Source organism: Aethalodelphis obliquidens, unplaced genomic scaffold, assembly GCF_003676395.1.
Source record: "Aethalodelphis obliquidens isolate GAN/ISIS:26980383/991018 unplaced genomic scaffold, ASM367639v1 scaffold41, whole genome shotgun sequence".
In the NCBI taxonomy this organism is placed as follows: Eukaryota; Metazoa; Chordata; class Mammalia; order Artiodactyla; family Delphinidae; genus Aethalodelphis; species Aethalodelphis obliquidens.
In genome coordinates, this window is record NW_020837985.1 from 7,103,504 (window position 1) to 7,118,885 (window position 15,382).

Consider the following 15,382-nt stretch of genomic DNA (forward strand, 5'->3'; position numbering starts at 1 on the left):
ATCTTTTCTCTACAAGACAAAACAATACACAGTCTGGTAAGTTCTAACTGGGGAATCAGGGGATGAATAAGAAGAGAGGATACTATTGCCAGAGACAGAAATGTTCAGGATAGATTTGTCAAATGAATAGAAGTGTTTTTGTTTGAGGTGGTTTTTTTGTCCTAATCTGACCCCCAAAGAAAGTACTACTTCTTCCTAAAGTTCTCATTAATAAAGGAGAATTCCTGGTAACAACATGCAAGCGTGTAAGGCTCAGGGATGTATCTTTGATACATCTTTATCCAGGTCCAGGCTTAGAGAATCTTTTTTTGTTCTTGTTACTCTCTGTTGTCCATTGATCCCTTGCAGGGCCCACACGAGACAGAATTGAAAGTCACATCAGGGATTTTACTTGATCTGTTGAAAATTCTGTCTTTATTCAACACTCAGTGAATGTTCGAAAACTGAATTCTGTATAACTGGGAAATCGAATTCCTCTTTGCCCAGAAGAGAGCAATTCCAATGAATTACTCTCATTCAGTGTGGTCTGTAAAATGCACTTCACATTTTTGTCTACCCAGCTATTCACTATTTATTCATGTCTGCATCCTTACTACGCTGGTTTCGATTACTACCTCCACACAGATAACTCAAACACTTGGATCTCCAGGGCATTTCTTAGCTCTGAGCTCCAATCTATACGACTGCCTGGAGTTCATTTCTTTTTTGTGTTTTTTATAAATCTTTTTAATTTTTTTCAGATTTATTGAGATATAAATGACAAATAAAAATTGTATATATTTAAGGTTTACAACTTGACATTTCGATATACGTATATACATTGTGAAATGATCACCGTAATCCAGCTAATAAACATATCCATCACCTCACACACTACCTTTTGTGTGTGTGTGGTCAGAACACTTAAGATACGTCCTCAGCATATTTCAAGTATACGATACAATACTGTTAACTATAGTCACTATTCTGTACATTAGATCTCCAGGATTTTTTCATCTAGTACAACTGAAACTTTGAACCCTTTGACCAATGTCACTCCATTTCCCCCCAGGCCCTGGTCACCATCATACTCTCTGCTTCTTCTATGAGTTTAGCTATTTGAGATTCACATACATATAAGATCTTGCAGGACTTCCCTGGTGGCGCAGTGGTTGAGAGTCCGCCTGCCGATGCAGGGGACACGGGTTCGTGCCCCGGTCCGGGAGGATCCCACATGCCGCGGAGCGGCTAGGCCCGTGAGCCATGGCCGCTGGGCCTGCGCGTCCGGAGCCTGTGCTCCGCAACGGGAGAGGCCACAACAGTGAGAGGCCCACGTACCGCAAAAAAAAAAAAATAATAAGATCTTGCAGTATTTGTCTTTCTGTGTCTGACTTACAACCTAAAGTCACCTCCTATAATGTCCATCCCTTCGGGAAGAATATCAAGGATCTGTACGAGGTTGCCCACTCTCTTCCCCGCCTCCCAACGGAACTTTGCACTCCCCTTCCATCCTCCCCTAGCAACATGCCCTCCCTGTTTGAGCCTATTAGCAAGAATTTGGTCAAAGAGCTTGGAGACAAAGACCTGAGGCCTGTCAAATACCTGTTGAGCACCAACAAATTCCGTCAGCTGGCGCTATTATAGAAGAAGAAGGGGACGCACGCACAGTTCTGGGGACAGCCTACTGTTCCAGTAGAATACACCTCACGGATATCCTGGAGCCAAGTTCTTCAGTCCCAGGTAGTGTCAACCAGGGACGAAGGAGGCAAGGAGTGAAAAACAAGGGTGCTCAGATAGATTCTTGGTGCGACAGCCAAGAACCCCTAAGACACCCGCACAGGTAGATATCAAACCAGCCTTGCCTAAAGGCACAGGGCAAGGAGCTACGATTATTTGAGAATCTACTAACATCTGGACCCAGGCACTTTTTTAGCATATTGAATACTTACAGCAGCCTCTGAAGTTAGGAATAATATCTCCATTTGTATAAGAATAAATTGAAACTTACAAAATAATTTGTTCACAGTTAACACACCTGGGAACTGGTAGAACTGGAATCCAAATCAGGTCTGTCTGGCTCCAAATCCCAAACATTTTCTGCTCAGTGAGCTGCATCCTGGGGCTGACGCTGTGCCTGGAAAGATGCTGCTGTGTCTCTCCTGGACCACTGTTCAAGTGATGCCATCATTTCTTCGGGCTAGGACGTTATCCCTTGATGAGGTGCTTATTTAACATGTAGGTTCCAGGGTTCTCTTTAGAGAATCTGATTCAGAAGAAACAGAGTAAGGTCAGGGATTCTGAGTTTTTAACAATCATCCCAGGTGATTCTGATGCAAGGGGTCCCCAGGCCACACTGAGGAAAGCTGCCCCACCTGATCCGGAGGAAGAAGCTGGGGACGGGCTCGGGGGGGAGGGGGGGACTACAGGTGCAGGGATGTGAAAGGATCCAGCAGGAATAACTTGGGCTCTCCTGACCTGGTTTCTTCCCCATCCAGACATTCTTTTCATCTCAGATGATGATAAGTGGAAAACCTTTCCAGAGGTGAGTTCCTGAGCTGGGCAGGTTCTCTGCCTACACCTCGGGCCCCCCTGAACTCTGACCCCCTCTGGATGCTAATAAGAGCCATGCAAGGGGCTCAGCCAGCAGACCCAGAGGGAAGCTAACCTCCTCCACAGCCCGCCAATTGCTTCTGTCTTTTACAAGCCATAGACTCGTGGGGCCACAGAGGAAGGCACCTTTCTCCTTTGAATACCGGGGTGTGTGTGCGTGTGTGCACGTGTGTGTGTCTGGGGGGAGCGGAGGTTAAATAACTCTTGGTGAGTGAGTCCTTCTCTTTATCTTTCCAGAAGAGCGTCAGCTGCAATCGGCAACAGGCGAGTGGCTGATTTTACAGCCAGGAAAGTGGGACCTGATCCCTCCCTGAGGCCTCTTGTCACAACCAGAATGCCACGTGATTGCCTCTGCTGTCCTTACCCAAGTCGCTGGGTCTGGCCCCCTGGGAGGGAAGGGGTAGATAGAAAGGGGACAGGGGTCAGGGAAGTAGGGGGCAGAGGGTCAGAGAAACCGAGTGCCTTCAGAGACTAACTCTTGGGTAAGGATTTAATTTCTCTTCTAGGCACCATGAGAGGTCCCATCCTCCCAATGGGTGAGTGGGTCCTAATGGCACACATACGTCTGGAGAGCAGGGCAGATGGCCCCTGCCTTTGCCACCGCTGCCCCGGGGCCTGGCCCTAGTTTCTGTGGAATGGGAGGGGTTCCACACGACCAAGGAGGGGGAAGGACAGACAGGGATGGGGGCAGGAAGAGGTTAAGCAAAAGGGAGAAGGCGTTAAGAGGGCAGGACTCTCCAAAATGTCTCAAAAGTAAAGTTGGGGGATGAGAAAGGGAGATGATCACTTGTGACTCTCTTTCCAGGAAGAATACGGGAACCCACTGGCCAAGGTCAGTGTCTATTAAGAGGGAAGCTGGGACTTCCTGGGTGGGAAACTGCAAAGCCAACTACCCAAAAGGTGGCTTGCATGCAACTTACAAAACTGAGCTCTACTTCCAAATCGACGCTTTGTTCAGCCCCATTCGTTCATTCATTCGTGCATGCACGCAACAAACACTTATTGAGGACTTATTAGGCAACAGGCACTATTCTGAGCAGTGGGGATACGGCCGTGGACCAAACAGAAATGTCTGCCTCCCTGGACCTCTCCCTCTCAGCAGACCAACTGGAGGCCAGCTGAAGTCTCCTAGGAGAAGCAGAGAACCCCCAACTCCACTCCTTGCTTAATTTTGTGAGGTCATAGACGATACAGGCAGAATTACATGATAAGGAGGGTAGTTCATGTGTGCCAGGTACTCCCCCAAGCATTTTACATACATGAACTCATTTAATCCTCATAACCTTCCCACTAAACAGATGTGGAAACTGAGCCCAGAGCACCTAAGATTCTCATCTCTAGAGCCCAATGCTAGAATCCACGTTATTCTAGACGTGTCCCAGAAAAGAGCACTTGGTCATTTTCTTCCACTTCCCACGGCCTCTTTCCAGAACCTCCTTCTCTCCTCCCTGCCTTCTACCCCACCCCGGGCCCCTTCACAGCACGAGGATTGCCCATCTTTTCAGCCTGTTATGATAGCTCCATCCCCAGAGCTCAAACATGCCATCTGCAGAGATGCTTTTGGTTGGTAGATAAACGACATGGAGGTGCCTGGCTCATCTCACCACGGATGTTCTAATCAGAGAACTGTCCCCACTTTCTGGTTGATGTTGATGCCTGAGGACAGGCTTCAAGCACCTACAAAAGGAGGTTTGCAGGGAAATGGAGGCAATGGCCCAGCTCCCAAAGGACACTCAGGATGCTATTCTCCACAATATCCTGGCCAGGCTCAAGGACCAAGAGGCTCTGCAGGACCTCATGGACTTGGTGGGGGTGGGGCCGCTCTACCTAAGGCTGGTCAAAGTTGTGAAGGGGCAGGTTTAGGAGATAGACTGCCAAGATACATGGGGAAGGAGGGCTGCAGAAGGGGGTCCCAAACGCTGGTCCAGGCACAATGACCAGGTCCAGGGCATGCAGCCCACATGCTGAAGCTGCTTGGAATCTGGGGGGAGGTGAATATCCCGCCCCCTCCCACCTTGGTTAATCACTCGTAGACTCAAAAGATACTGGCAAAACTGCAAAACAACATCACTATTGCTATTGCTATTATCGTTGTTGTTGCATTACTAATAATACCGGTTTCCTGTAGTTGGATCGGGGCCCCTCGGATCATCCGGACAGCTTTGGTGGTACCTTCCTAAGTGAGATGCAAGAGGACTCAAGAAATCTATGGCTCAAGTTAAGACTGCACCTCATGTCCCTCCTTAAAGCCATATTGGGTAAGAGTGATTTGAGGGAAATATGGGAACGTCAGAAATTTGGCCTCTAGACCCAAAAAGGACGGGGTTAGATGCCACCCACCTCTCTAAAACCCGTCTAATACCATGGTCTTCATCTCACATCACGCCCCTCTCCAAGGTCAGGAGGGGTCAGTGAGATAAATTCACCGTATGATACAGAACCAGCCCAGGATCTAGAAAGACCAGTCCAAGTTCACCCAACCTATCATTGGGTGTGGATGATTCCTGGCTCCAGCCTAGAACCCCACCCGCTGGACCATGTTATGTAGCATCCTGGAGACCATCCCAAGAGCAGAAGGAGGGAACTCGCCTTTCAAGTCAAGCGGGTTTTCTTCCTCTGCCTTCGGGTCCCCCCCTCATGGGGTCTCCTAGTTCACAGTAGGGAAGAAGAATCTGACTACTCATCACTCTCTCTCCCCAAATGTCCCCTCGTTCCCGGGGCTGAGTGACACCCAACACGAGCTACTGGCCTGGTCCATGGAGAAGAGGATCCTTCTCCAGCAGCGGGCGCTGGGAAGAAATCAATCCCCAGGGGCCAGCCTCCAGGGATGGGGGTGAGGGAGCCAGGGATAAGAATGATCCTGAGGAAAGAGAGGTGACGTAAGATTCTGCTGAGAGGGGAGAAAGGATCCCGTGTGGCCACCGGGAATTCTCTGGCTGCCTCTCCCTCTGGGGAGCAAGCCCGGTGGGTGTGAGTCTACCTCATGGGGGTCTCTGTCTCCATGGCAACCCCAGCAGAGGGCGCCCACAGTTCTAAAAGAGGAATACAAGTTTGGGGGGCTCAGGGGATCTGAAACACCTCTGCTTTTCTCACAGTTACCATTTGCAAATTGCTCTTTCTCTCTCCACATACATGTATACATGAGTACATATGTGTGCACAGACGTATGCACATACACACACACACTGCACACACGTACACATACACATGTAATTCCAGATACCACTATTCTGCAAGGTCAGTGTTAGTATCACCATTTAGCAGCTGAAGAACCAAAGCTCAACAATTTCCAATGACATATCCAAGATCACACCGATCAAAGGACAGGACAGGACGAGACTCCTGGTCCCCTTGACTCCATGACTTTGCCTCTTCCATGACCCGGTGAGGCCCCTGGCTCTCGGGACAGAAGGTTTTGTCTCCTGATCTCAAAGGCTGACCTGCAACACCTGACCTCATTTCTTCCAGGTGAAGAGCATCCTGGAGCCCAACTTCAAGTACCCTTGGAACATCCCCTTCACCCTGGACCCCAAGCTCCTCACCCCGCTGCAGGTAGAGGGGTTGGCCGTCACCTTCAGCCTGCTGGAGGAGTGCAGCCTGAGGGTGGCTCCCGACAGCCCCAAGGGGACCTGAGACCTGGAGGCCAAGAAGCCGTTGTTCACCCTGTACGGGTCCCTCTCAGTGCCGCAGCAGCTGGCCAAGGCCTGAGCCCTCCCCCGGGCGCTCAGTCCAGAGAGGCCTGGCCACACCCCCGTCTGTGCTGTGAGCATCCTTGGTGCTCAGGGAGCCTGGGGCCATGCTTCTCTGCCTCTCCAGTTTGGGTGCACAGGGACCAACAAAGACTCGAGGGAACATTCTGGGGTGACAGAGATACTCTGTATCTTGTAAAAGGTTTATGCATTTGTCAAAACTCAACAGATAGCATCTAAAAATGTGAGCATTTTACTGCGTGTTAATTTTACTTCAAAGCAATGTACACAAATATTGAACTCTCGTTAATATGCACTCTGAATTGTATTGGGTAAAGTGTACTGATGTCTGTAACTTACTTTGAAATGTATCAGAAAATAAGGTGAATTGATGGATGGATAAATATGTGATCAAGGAAATGTGGTGAAATATTTAAAACAGGAGTTCTTTTTTATTCTTGAAATGTTTTTGTGTGTCTGGAATTGTTTCAAAATAAAAATTACCCCCCCCACACACACAATTATATCTGTGTGTCCATCAGTCATCCTGTGAGTGTTCCTGACTGTGCCTTCTGAGCTGTGGGTTAGGTTCTTCATCATTTAAGGAAGATTCACTCAATATCATTAAACACGTTATACATTCTGTTTGTTGAACTCTCTGTTTCAGTCACCAAATGTCCTTTGGGTCCTCTAAATACATAGTATCTTGTCAAATTGCTCTAATCTCTCCTTTATCCCTTTGCATTCTCTGAGATCAGAACATGTCTTTCCTTGATGTCTGTGATTTCAACCTTCAACTGCAATTATCGTTCTATTGCTTTTCTAATTTATTAGTTCAGAAATTGTCATTCTGATATTCAATTTGTTTCCTCAGCTTTGCAATCTCCCTTTTCACTTAATTCTGTTGTTTCATCTCACCTTTGAGGTCTTGCTTTATTGAGATGATTTTGCTTTGATACAAAATAATTAAGATACTGTGTGCTTTTCTTTTTTTTTAATTTTTTTTAATTTTTGGCTGCATTGGGTCTTCACTGCTGTGCAGCGAGGGGGGCTACTCTTCGTTGGGGTGCACAGGCCTCTCACTGCCGTGGCTTCTCTTGTTGTGGAACAGGGGCTCTAGGTGTGCGAGCTTCAGTAGTTGTTGCTCGCGGGCTCTAGAGCGCAGGCTCGGTAGTTATGGCACATGGATTTAGTTGCTCCATGGCATGCGGGATCTTCCCGGACCAGGGCTCGAACCCGTATCCCCTGCATTGGCAGGCGGATCCCTAACCACTGCGCCACCAGGGAAGTCCTGGTGTGCTTTTCATTAACCTAACTTTTCTACCTGAATGGATTCTTTCACTGTCTTCTTTCCATATAGTGTTTGCACAGATGCTGTGTCACCCTTTTTTATTCATCTTGCTCGTTCCCAGCCTAAGTGGCTCTGTCCAAACCCTCTATCTGCACAAAGACGGCAGGGTAGTAAGCGTTTCTTTCTTCCCCACGACCAGAACTGAGACCTGTTTCTCTGCTGCTGCAAATTATTGTTTGGAGCCTGTTCCTACTGGCTACGGTCATGGCATGAAAAAGGAGGGATTCCCCTGGGCTCTGAGGAGTCCTGGATGGCTGGCCTGGGCTCTGTCCTGTCGCGTATGGATTGGCTAAACGCCCCGGGCTTGGGTTCCCTCACCTCAGCAGAGGCATTTGCCTCTCTCTCCGCACAGAACACCTCTGCGTCTTCAGAGAGGTCAGCGTGTGTGTGGGGAGGGGCTCAGGGGTCTTAGCTTCCTTGACAGAGTTCACCTGGCTTCCCTGGGGGAGAAGAGGTGAGTCAGCACCTGGGCAAGACACTCCGTCGCTGAGACCCGGCTACAGGCGTGGCTATCACTTTTCATTAATACAGTTCTGCTTCCCCCAAACGCTTGCTTGTGGTCAGTGCCGCCCCTCTTCCCAGAAGCCACGCCCAGACTTGCCCTCCTCCAATCCATTTTCTCCCCTCTCCACAACGGCTCAGCCAAGCAGACGAGGGGGAAAAGATTTATTTTAAAAAACTCTCGGGACTTCCCTGGTGGTCCAGTGGTTAAGAATCCGCCTTCCAAAGCAGGGGACGCGGGTTCGATCCCTGGTCGGGGAACTAAGATCCCACATGCTGCGGAGCAACTAAGCCTGTGCGCCACAACTAGAGAGCCCGTACGCCTCAACTACAGGGCCCATGCGCTCTGGAGCCCGCACACCACAACTAGAGAGAATCCCATGTGCCGCAACGAAAGATCCTGCATGCCTCAACGAAGATCCCCTGTGCCGCATAAGACTGGACACAGCCAAAAATAAATAAATATTAAAAACAAAATAAAACTCTGGCCTTAGGTTAAGAGCCTGTAAAGTGGTGCATGGCACTCCAGCCTCCTCCTGTTCCCCCAGAAGATCTTGTGTGACTCACGTTTTCTGTTCTCTCCTGTGTTGAAATGTCCTTGGAGTTTTTTGTTTGTTTGTTAACGATCGTGATAATTAACTCTGGGTGCTTAACATTTCCTCTTTTCTCTTTCCATCCAGCAAAAAGACAACAAAAGGATACATTCCAGAAGTCTCTCCTGTCACTAGTGGGGCACAGAAGTGGCCAGAGAGCCCTTTTGTTCACAGAAAGTTCCAGTTCACCCCCCAGACAGCCTGCACCGCTCTCCTCACCTCCTCTCCGAGCTGTGAGCTGTGAGCGTGGTCTTTCCCAATTGACTCCCTTCTCCCAGCGCTTCTGTAGCAGGCAGGAGACTAGAAGATTCTTCCTGGGGGCACCAGAGGAAAACCTACTGGGACTTCCCTGGTGGTCCGGTGGTTAAGACTCCGCGCTCCCAACGCAGGGGACCCCGGTTGGATCCCCGGTCAGGGAACTAGATCCCGCGTGCCGCAACTAAAGATGCTGCAACAAAGATCCTAGACGTGGCAACGAAGATCCCGCGCGCCGCAACTAAGGCCCCGTGCAGCCGAATAAGTAAATAAATATGAAAAAAAAAAAAGAAAAAAGACCTACTGATATTTGTGCCTAACACAAATACATGAAAATGAGCCCATACCAAAATATTTTGAGGACATTTCAGAACATGTGGGACGAAGTGAAAATCCAGGGGGAGAAACAGCTTATTTACAAAAGATCTTATATGAGAATGACTTTAAAATACAACCACACAGCAAACTAGAGGCAATGGAGCAATGCCTTCCTAAATTTTGATGGAAAATGATTTCCAGTCTCAAAGTCTATATCATGTTTGAAGGTAGAATAAGGGCATTTTCAAACAAAGTTTTTTAAAACAATGACTGCCCATGTTCCCTCTTCCAGAAAGATGTAAGAGGATGTGATACACCAAAGTGAAGAGAAACATGAGAAAGACGCTGGCTACTGAGAAAGGAGATTTACTGTGGAAGAGAGACCGGGGGATTCCCAGGATGACACTCAGTGCCAGGCCAGAGGACAAAAAGCCCTGACCTGAACAGACAGGAAGGCTCCTGGAGAGATTTCTCCAGGAAGATGAAATTAATTTAAAAAAAAAATACCTTGAATCTGAACATAATAGGAAGAGATTTAATCATCTGGCAGAGTTTGGATTTAATTAGATATAAATTCACAGAAAATAGAAAAAAAAAGTAGAGAAAAAAACGACGATGAGAAACTATCAAAATCCTACAGGAAAGGAAAAAGTTTACTAATAGCTGAGTAGAGTTTACAGAGTCACAATAATATTAAAGAACAAAGAGAATTATAACTCTATTGAGAGGATGAGGGATGGGACTTGTGTGTGGTGTAGAGGAAGAGGGGGCCCTAAATCCTCATCTTCCCTGGTGTAAGCCCATGGATAATGCCTACAACTCAGCAAGCTTCTTATTTAATTGATGACAGATACAAAAGGCCACATCTTGTATTATCATAATACATTCTGTGGGCCCTGGACACCGTGCCCTAATGGAGGAGTCAGCCCCTCACTTCCCTCCCCCCCTGCCCCCTTGTATTCATTTATCTGAACTATCTAGAATAGGCAAATCCGTAAAGTCCATCAGTGGTTGGGGTGATAAAAATGTTCTGGGATTGACTGCAGTGGAGGTTCCACAGTGCTGTGAATACACTAAAAAGCCACGGAAGTGTACATTTCCAGTGTGTGGATTGCGTGGTGTCAACACAGTCCTTTAAGAAAGAGAACAGAGGCAGCTACCAAGACAAGCAGCAAAAAGACTTCAAAGCGATGCCTCTGGCGAGAAGCCAGGAGGAGATGGGGCTGACGGGGAACGGGAGAGTCTGAGGTTTAAAAGAAAGAACTTGGGCACAATTTGATTCTTTAAACCACGTGAATGTATAACTTTGATTAAAGAAAGAAAAACAGAGCATAAATATTAGCGTACGTCTAAACGCCCTTGTTGAAAGCTGGAGAATCACCTCCATGGGTCAGGGTCAAGGTCAGGGTCAGGGTCAGAGGGAGGCGTGGGAGACCCCGCTCCCCAGGGGCCACGACCGCGGGCGGGGGCGGGGCTGGAAACCCCGTGGCCTGGGCAGGGGTCCTAGGGAGTTCCTGCGTGGGGCGCAGCCTGCGGTCCAAGACTGGCACGGCCGCCGCGCCACGGCGGCTCGCGGGGACAGCCGGCCCGGAGCCTCAGGTAGGGACTGGGTGGGGCGGCGGGTGGGAGGCCGGACCCGGGTCCTGGGGGCGCGGCGGGGTTCGGCGCGAGGGCGCCCCACAGCGGCCCCGCGGGGGAGGTCAGCCCCGGCCCCCACCCCCACCCCCCGCCGATTCCCCGAGCTTCCCTCCCTTCTCGGGACCCCTCTCCTTTGGAGAGCGTCTGTCTCTCCATGAGGCGTGCCCCAGGCTGTCCCCCCAGGGTCCTCTCCACGGCCCCACCCTGAATTCCTCACCTTCTCCTGGAGGGCCCGACGGCGACTCCTCCCCGCGCTCGTGCGACGTGCCTCCGGCGCCCCCTGCAGGCCTGATGCAGGAACGTCTGCGGGCCGCTCCTTTGCCTCCTGCTACTTCCTGCACCCCGGCCACGTGGGCACCTTCCTCCGTAAAAACATTAAAATTACCATTTAAGACTGTACTGGCCCACTCCCAACCATACGTTAAATTTCTCTTTGGCCTTAAGTGTATTGGTATACAGATGACTATTCTAATATTAAGTATTATGACATTCTCTTAGAGCTAAAAGTTTTTCTTTCTTCTGATTTTAAATAAATTAAAACGTTTTTGTGGGCCTTGGGCACCATGCCTAATGGAGAAGTCAGCCCCTCACTTCCCTCCACCCAACTTCCCCCCGGCAGGGGAAAAGTCTGTCCCCTCGGGCTGGAGCCCATGGTCACACCCTCTGGATATAAGCTCTTCAAGTCTTCCCTTTCCACTCGGCTGTGCTCTCGGCTGCCCAAGCTCTCGTCCTAAAACACACGCACTGGTGTGCAGTGCCATATTATCTCAAAATTTCTAAATGCCACGTGAGCCAAGTAACGTATGCCTTTTGCCCGACTGAGCGGGCAGAAAGCCCGGTGGTAGCCTCTGGACATCTTAAACCCTGTAGAAGACAGCTGTCTCAGAGCTCAGTTTCTCCCCTTTGCGACCACGCCCACCTGACCCTGAACTCTAGGCCGGAAGACAGGCCAGCTGCCCGCTGTACCCTCCCGCTGCCTGCAGCAGCACAGAGTCCAGGCTGCCCGCTTCGAAAGGCCCCTGAGCAGGGGAGCCCTGGAGAGCAGCCCCACCAGCTCTGCCTCTTCTCCTGCCCACACCCCACACCCCTGGCAGGAAACTGAGGACTCCGAGGCCCTCGTTCCTCAGGGAGCTGCAGAGCCAGAAGGAGAGGGAGAGCCCGTATGTGGTGACAAGGCCGTGGAGGCTGCGCAGGACGCCACGCTTCAGAGCCTCGGCCGAGGAGACAGAGCGGGGCAGCTGTCACTCCTCCGGCCCAGCCCTTTCCAGGTGCAGGGGGTGTCCCGGGGGTGCTGAAAGCCAGCAAGGGGCCCATCCCTCCACCCTGACTCCTGCCAAAGAGCTGCACCCTGGAGGTCGCCCCATCTAAACCAGGAGTGGAGTTCCTGGACACTTGAGTCGTGGTTCTCAACGCTGCATTTTAGAATCCCCTGGAGAGGCGTCGTGTTGTTTTTTGACTATTATTTTTTAAATACCAGACACACACACACACGCACATGCACACGCAATCTGTTTTAACTGGTCCGGACTAGGACCCAGTTGCTGGTCTTCTTTTAACTCTCCCAGGTGAGTCTTACCTGCTGCGGCCGGGGAGTAGTATCACAGTGCAGGGGGGTTTGCATCCGCTTTGGAACTGGGCGTGTCTGGCTGCGAATCCCAGCTCCACCCCTGGCTGGCTGGGTGGCCTTGGACAAGTCACTTGACCCTCTGAGTTTGACTTCTCTGGTCCATGAAGCTGGGCTGCAGAATCGGGGTGAGGATTAAGCAGCGATGTGAGAAAAGTGCTGGACGTGCTGAGGGCAAGGACAGTCAGTGTTCCTTCCACCTGTCTTCAAGACCTGGGCCTGCTCTTCGGCGGCTCTGTTCCTTGGTCATTCAGCGTCCATGGACTGCCAGTCCCCACTGGGACGGGGGGAGGCTGGGCCCCATGCCAGCACGCTAGGGCTCCGGGGCTCTCTTCTCCACACATCGAGTTGCTCTCACAGCATCAGCTCCGGGCCCCAGCTCTCGCCATCCCCGGGCGTGCAGGTGAGTGCCAGTCGATAGCCCTTTTCCTGTGGGAACAGGGCGATAACAGGGCCACCACTGGCCCATGTCAGGAGCCCCGGCTTCCCAGCACCCCCCAACAGCCGCCCCTCTGTGCCTCGGTTTCCACCTGCCCAACGAGGGAGGACGACTTCGAGATCGCTTGGCGGCTGTCCAGCTGCAGGGCCCCAGGATTCCAGCTCAGCCTTTCCCAAAGCGAACACTCCAAACTCTGGACAATGTTTACTGAGGCAAAATAAAACTCCCTTCTTTATGGTGGGACCGTGTAGAGCTTTTACCGTGCCCGTGTGTACTGCTTTGACCCCAGAGTGCCTTGGGTTTTTTGGAAATACCTCATGTGCATCGTATTTGGCAGAATGCTGTTTGTGCTGTGCCTGAGTGTCCCCTGCCTTTGCATCTCCCTCTCCCTCCCAACCTCAGAAGGCCCTGGTCACCAAGAGGGACCCTCGCAGTCCCTCCCCCCGTGTCACCCCATCCCCTGCTCCTGTCTGCCCCCGAGACCCCTTCCTGCAGGCCCTAGCATCCTGTGTGGACAAGACGTCCTGTTCTCCCTGCCTCTCTCCCAGCTCCAGGGTCAGAGCGCCATGGCCAAAGAGAAGACGGTGGCCATCCCACGGAGCACAGTCTTGGCCTACTGGGCGCTGCAGCTGGTGATGGAGGACGATCGCTGGGGTACGTGGAGCCTGGAGCAGCAGAAACAGCTGGACGCGACTCTCCCTCTGGGAGGGCTGGGAGGGGGGCAGGGGCTGCGCCCAAGTGCCGGGCGCGAAGAGGGGGAGGGAGGCCGTTTCCCCGTTGGCCTGAGCAAGCAGCCAGCCAGGCAGATGCTGAAAGGATGTGCCTTTCACAGGGGCTGCCGAGACCAGCTCTCACGGAGGGCTGACAACCCAGCCTGTGCCCTGCTTGTCCCGGGGGGCCGGGGTTGGGGGGATGTGACTGGAGGAAGGGGCGTGTTATCTAATTAGCAGAGAATCACGTGGACCAGGGTTGGTCCTGCTCATCCGCGGCCCGGGGACTCTTCTCTTCTCCCTGCCTTGTGCTCCCACGCAGCTGTGCTGTACCTGCCTGAAGGAGAGCTCTGGAGAGACAGAGAGGAGGTGAGTGACCCCTACCAGAGCCCGAGAACCCAGCCAGAAATCACTCCTTCCCCGAAGAATGCCCTGACCCCATCGCTGGGGTCCCTTCCCTCCGCATGCGGTCACCCCGTGTCACTCGGGCAGGGAGGGCCGTGTGCTCTCTCCCCCGTGGGAAGGAGATGAGCTGGAAAGACCAGGACCAGGCTGTGGGGAGAAGGATGCTGAGTGTAGGAGGCGCAGGCTGGCTCCAGGCTCCAGCTCCAGTCTTGGTCTCCACACCCGCACAGCGGGGAGGCTGGGACTTTTCTTACCAGGTGGGGGGATCAGTGATGGTGTCTGGACAGCGTTCGGTACCTGGAAGGTTGGCTCTCAAGAGGCAGTTTGTACGGTTAACAAGACAGGAGTGGGAAGGCAGGGGCGCCTGACCACCCTGCCAGGCCCACCCACCTGTGCCGTGGTGCTTAGAGCCTGAGAAGCCCTGTCTTAGCCATCCCAGTGGGGCAGCTGGCCGGAGGTGGGGCTCAGCCTGGGGGGTCTCAGGAGCAGACACACAGCAGGCCCTTGGGCAGAGAAGTGGCCTTTCTTCGAGCTGAAGCGTCAGCCCTGGGCGGGGTGGGTGAGAAGGGGAGAGGCGAGGACAAGCCCTGTGGGTGGCACCTGCTATGTAGTAGGTGGTCAGAAGGAAGGGGGGAGGGGAGGGAAGGAGGGAGGAAGGGAGAGGTGAGCCCATAAAGATGTGCTCTGCCTGACGCACGAGCTTCCCCGGGCCAGGTCTGTGACCCCAGGACCTCCTGGTCAGGTTCAGGACACCAGGGCCTGGCTGGCGCAGGGCAGGGAGCCCGGGGAAAGGCTCCAGCAGGTGCCAATGCCTCTCCCCACAGGCACGGCCTTTGGCTGGGCCCCAGGTGCGGAGCCTGACTTCCGGGGCCTGCAGAGGCAGGCTAGGGCCCAGTTGCAGAACCTGGCCACGCTGCCCCCAGAGCTGCGGGACCCACGGCTGGGCGCCCTCCAATAGCTGCTCCAGGACCCTTGGGCACCGCAGGAGCTCGAGGACACAGTAAGGGGCTCAACGGCCAGACCCGGGCTGGGGGCTGGCATCTAGGACAGAGAGGCGTGGGCTAGGGGGATGAGAGGCAGGAACGGGACATGCTATGGGTCTTGGTAGCACACAACCTCAGAAGGCCCCGGGGTGACTGGGTGCTGCCCCGTACCAGCTGTCGTATCAGAATCTCCCTGAGCGTCTGTTCCCTGAAGCCCAAGGAGGGACCTTGGTTCCGCATTGTTGGCAATGAACCCAGGCTCGTCCCAGCTTCACCGGCATCATGAA

General features: G+C 52.3%; 1 protein-coding gene across 1 annotated transcript; it reads left to right on the top strand.

The window, feature by feature from the left end:
• Nucleotides 1–1,274: 1,274 nt before the first annotated feature.
• Nucleotides 1,275–6,921, top strand: GSDMC (gasdermin C). The gene is given in 6 exon segments (XM_027132061.1): nt 1,275–1,681; nt 1,684–1,819; nt 4,242–4,395; nt 4,718–4,845; nt 5,306–5,380; nt 6,057–6,921. Coding segments are annotated over 6 exon segments (912 nt in total). The 5' UTR covers nt 1,275–1,503; the 3' UTR covers nt 6,298–6,921.
• Nucleotides 6,922–15,382: the final 8,461 nt, after the last annotated feature.